Source organism: Nicotiana tabacum, chromosome 9, assembly GCF_000715075.1.
Source record: "Nicotiana tabacum cultivar K326 chromosome 9, ASM71507v2, whole genome shotgun sequence".
Taxonomy (NCBI): Eukaryota; Viridiplantae; Streptophyta; class Magnoliopsida; order Solanales; family Solanaceae; genus Nicotiana; species Nicotiana tabacum.
The window spans coordinates 68,941,445-68,945,634 of NC_134088.1; the positions used below are offsets into that span (position 1 = coordinate 68,941,445).

The following is a 4,190-nucleotide window of genomic DNA, read 5'->3' on the forward strand; positions in this document are numbered from 1 at the left end:
CAATTACTTATGGCGTACTTTCATGTACGAAAATATGGGGTGTAACACGAAATAATGCTAGACCCCAAGCTAGGAGAAATGTACCCCCTGCTCCCATTGTAAATCAAGAAAACCCTATAGATGATTTTAACGATGATATTGATTTTGATAGGGTAGGAAGAGATATGAGGGGACAAAGAGGAAGACTAGAAGATAATAATATAAGTAGTATAAAGATGAAGATGCCATCTTTCAAGGGAACAAGGGATCCAGACTTGTACCTTGATTGGGAGAGAAAGGTTAAAGCCATCTTTGACTGCCACAACTATTCTGAGGGTAAGAAGGTTAAACTTGGTGTTGTTGAGTTTTCTGACTATGTAGCAGTTTGATAGAAAAAGCTTTCTAGGGACATATTGCAAGAAGGACAAGCACTCATTGCTACTTGGGCTATGATGAAGAGGGTAATGATGAAGAGATTTGTGTCATCACACTTTCAAAGAGATCTACAACAATGTCTTCAAACTTTTAATCAAGGGTCCATGTCTGTGGATGAATACTTTAAGGCTATGGATATGGCAATGATCCAGGCTAACTGTATGGAGGAAGAAGAGGCTACAATGGCTAGGTTTTTGAATGGTTTAAATAAGAAAATAGCTTATGTAGTAGAATTACAATAATATGTAACTTTAGATGAGTTAGTTTTAGCTGTAAAGGTAGAAAGACAAAACAAAAGGAGACAACAATCTAGCTCATGGAGAAGCCGACCAACTATAATTCCAAAGAAAAAATGGCCAAAATCTTAGGAGACACCTACTCCTAAATTCTATGAAGACAAGGGCAGGAGCAAATTGGAATCCAATCAGGGAGTAAGCCTTTTATGCCTAAAACTTCTACTTCTACTTTTTCTATTCAATGTCTCAAATGTCAAAGGAAGGGCATAAGGATTATGAATGCCCAAGTAGAAGAAACATTCTAATCAAAGAGGATGGGTGATATGAGAGTGAAAAAGGTGAACCAAGTGAAGAACGAGAAGAAAACTTTGTAGAGAGTGAAGAAGGAGAAGAGATGGAGTACATTGATAGCGGGGTGAATTTTATGGTTATGGGGCTTATGCACATTAATTTGAGCAACTCTAATGAAGAACAAAGGGAAAACATATTTCATACTCGGTGTGAGATTAAAGACAAAAAAATTAAGAAATTAAAAATTCTTTAGTTCATCCATCTAAGTGACATACAAGTACTCCATCTAATTTATTTTATATGACATTATTTTTTTAGCCTATTCTTCAAAGTGATAATATTAGAAAATAATTTAACTTTCAAATTTTTATCTTACCCCTTTCAGTTTTAATGATATACAGTATTTTATAGATTTCATTTTGTGTGACATTATTTCTTTTAATAGTATATATTTTAAAAAAATAATATATTTATATATTTAAAAAAATTTAAGTTATTACCTTTAATGATATAATTGTACAACCACGCTAAAATCATGATATACATAAGAGTTAAGACTACAAGTATAGTTTAGCTCTTAAGTTTCATGTCGACACATATCGCATTCGAAATAAAGAAGAGATTTGTAAAGTCAGAACATTATGGAAAGACCGGCAAGACAATCAAATGCGGTGACTTCCATCATCCTCACGTGAGCTTCAGCACTAATTCGTTCAATTAAGACATTAAACCACTTGAGTATTGACACGTACACTTATCATCGCCACCCATAATTTTTCCCCTAATATATATATTTTACGGAAAATATCAGAGACACATACGTGCATTTCTAGAGTTTTCTTCTGATCCCAAATCGCTCTCTAGGGTTTCGCCGCCTCTATCAGGAAAAATCATGCCTCGCCGAAGCTCTGGTAACAAATTCCTTCTACTTTTTATCTTATTAATTTAGATCTACTTTCAACATTGCCCATCTTTGTTGTTCTTTTTCATTGGCTTAATTAGATGAACAGTTGAATATTCTCAATTGAGCTCAAGTTAGGTGATAATTCTTTCTGCTAAGGTTGATTGTAGTTCTGGCTTTGTGGGTTGAGAAGAAAATATGCTTCAGTTACATTGAAACCCTAATTGCAGCATTGATTTTTTGCATTATTATTTTCATCGAAGGCCCTGTGCTTATTTGAGGTTATGTAGACAATAGTTTTATCTTTAATTGTGTCCGTTTGATTTGTAATGAGTTTGAGGCTAGAAATTTTGACATGAGATTCACCAATTGCTAAAAGGGAGGGGATTTTGGCTGTTTCGTTACATTTTTAAAGGAAAAGGCGGATACCATTGAATTAGCTTTGGACTACATTCGAGCCTCTTATTTTGATTTCTCCAACCGAGAGAAAGTATGGAGAGGGTGCGCAGAATTGCTTAAAACCTCAATTATACAATTTTTTCCTGTCTTAATTCTCCATCAATGTTTGCATGACACTTTACCTTTTGTGCTGTAGTCTTCTGTTTGCTAAAGGAAATAAGTCTAACTTTTTGTAGCTCCTTTTTTCTGGTTGATGAGTTCCAATTTTCCTTGTTTCGGTGTACAGGAAGATCTGCTCCTCGCCCTGCCCCTCGTGCGGCCCCTCGTCCTGCTCCAGCTCCAGGTTGGTTTTTTGGTTGTCAAACTTTTTACCTCACGGCAACTCGTTTGGTTAGCATTCTTTTAGTTGATATGTTTAATCTATTTTGGTTGGCATTCTTTTAGTTGATATGCTTAATCTATTTTCCTTGCTTGTGCTAATTCATATTCTATCTCATTTTTGCAGCACACCATGCTCCTCCACCAGCTCCTATGCAAAGTAGCGGTGGTGGATCCATGCTTGGTGGTATTGGTTCTACCATAGCTCAAGGTATGGGTATATCCTGCATTATGTAAAAACATACATCACAATTCATCAGTTATATTTTGTTTTCGAAGTTGCTCATAAATGAAAGAAAAAAGATTTGAAAAGAAGGGAAGCCTCGCGTCGCTCGCTCGGCATTGGATCCGGTCAAATGATTGGTTGATTAATTTCTGTTACAATTCTCCAAAAAACATTGCTCATAAATGTCTCTTGTCTGTTTTACCATTATATCTTACAGGGATGGCCTTTGGTACTGGAAGTGCTGTGGCACACAGGGCTGTAGATGCGGTCATGGGTCCACGCACCATTCAACACGAAACTGTTGCTTCCGAGGTACCTGCCGCAGCAGCTCCTACAAACATCGGTGCGGGGTCTGATGCTTGCAGTATGCACTCTAAAGCATTCCAAGACGTAAGTGTCAACTTTGCACCTTTTAACAACTTTTACTTTGCAAATTTGGGATTGTTCTAGCCTTCATAGTCAGTATGACAATGTCTAGTTCTCACTAAAAGATTCTGATGATTCCTTTCTTGTTTGGTTTATCTTGTAGTGCATCAATAGCTCTGGAAGCGACATTGGCAAGTGCCAATTCTACATGGACATGTTGTCCGAGTGCAGGAGGAACTCAATGCTGAATGCTTAAGCTTCTTGGGCCGCATTTTAATAACTTTGAACTCATTCTTAATCTGATTGTTGAAACAGCGATGGAATTATGATAAAAGGCTGGCTGGTATTGATGGAGCAAGTGAATTAAGTTCTTGGTACCTCTTTTGGGTCAAATAATTTATGCTGAAATATGAACTTTAGACTCCTTGATTTTCAGTTTCAGCATGCTTTATATGCTATAATGTGCTTCCTTTGGCTTTTCTTGATTACTAGCCCGTTGTTGAGGACTTCTGTGACTGTCAGTAAAGTTTTAACTGCGACTAGCTGATTTATTAAAGAATGCCAGGACTTAATAGCTTTTGGTGTTTGAAGTACTGTAACCTGTGTAACTCACCGTCATTGGTTCGGATGGAAACAATATTCAGCCTCGATTCCTAATACATTGTTAGGTATCTGGGGCATGTAAAAGATTGCATAACTTTGCGTTTTTCTTAAAGCGGGTTATTTTCAATTCTGAGCGCTGAATTGGAAAATCAGACGTCTGTTGCACGGATATGGGTCATTTTTTGTGTGGTGCATGGCGTACGTACGTTATGTTTTATCCTGTATCAACTCCCTGTTGTATTATTGTTAATTGGTATGTTATGGGTCATGGACCAGTTCACTAAATTCTTTTATTATCTAAATGACCAAATAAGGGAAAAACTAACGGAGTAGATTACTTGGATTTTATATCCGCTATGCCTTTATCATAGAAAAT

The 4,190-nt window shown here is 36.7% G+C and overlaps 1 protein-coding gene across 1 annotated transcript; it reads left to right on the forward strand.

Annotated features, from left to right (window-relative positions):
- The first annotated feature begins 1,696 nt into the window (after positions 1–1,696).
- LOC107762023 (uncharacterized) lies at positions 1,697–3,810 on the forward strand. The gene is made up of 5 exons (XM_016580363.2): positions 1,697–1,852; positions 2,528–2,584; positions 2,747–2,830; positions 3,063–3,235; positions 3,375–3,810. The coding sequence occupies exons 1-5, from the start codon at positions 1,834–1,836 to the stop codon at positions 3,465–3,467; spliced, it is 426 nt and encodes a 141-aa protein (XP_016435849.1). The 5' UTR covers positions 1,697–1,833; the 3' UTR covers positions 3,468–3,810.
- Positions 3,811–4,190: the final 380 nt, after the last annotated feature.

Coding starts and splice junctions, on each gene's coding strand:
- LOC107762023 (XM_016580363.2), top strand. Junction 2,585..2,746: donor TCGTCCTGCTCCAGCTCCAG/GTTGGTTTTTTG, acceptor TCATTTTTGCAG/CACACCATGCTCCTCCACCA. Junction 3,236..3,374: donor ACTCTAAAGCATTCCAAGAC/GTAAGTGTCAAC, acceptor TTTATCTTGTAG/TGCATCAATAGCTCTGGAAG.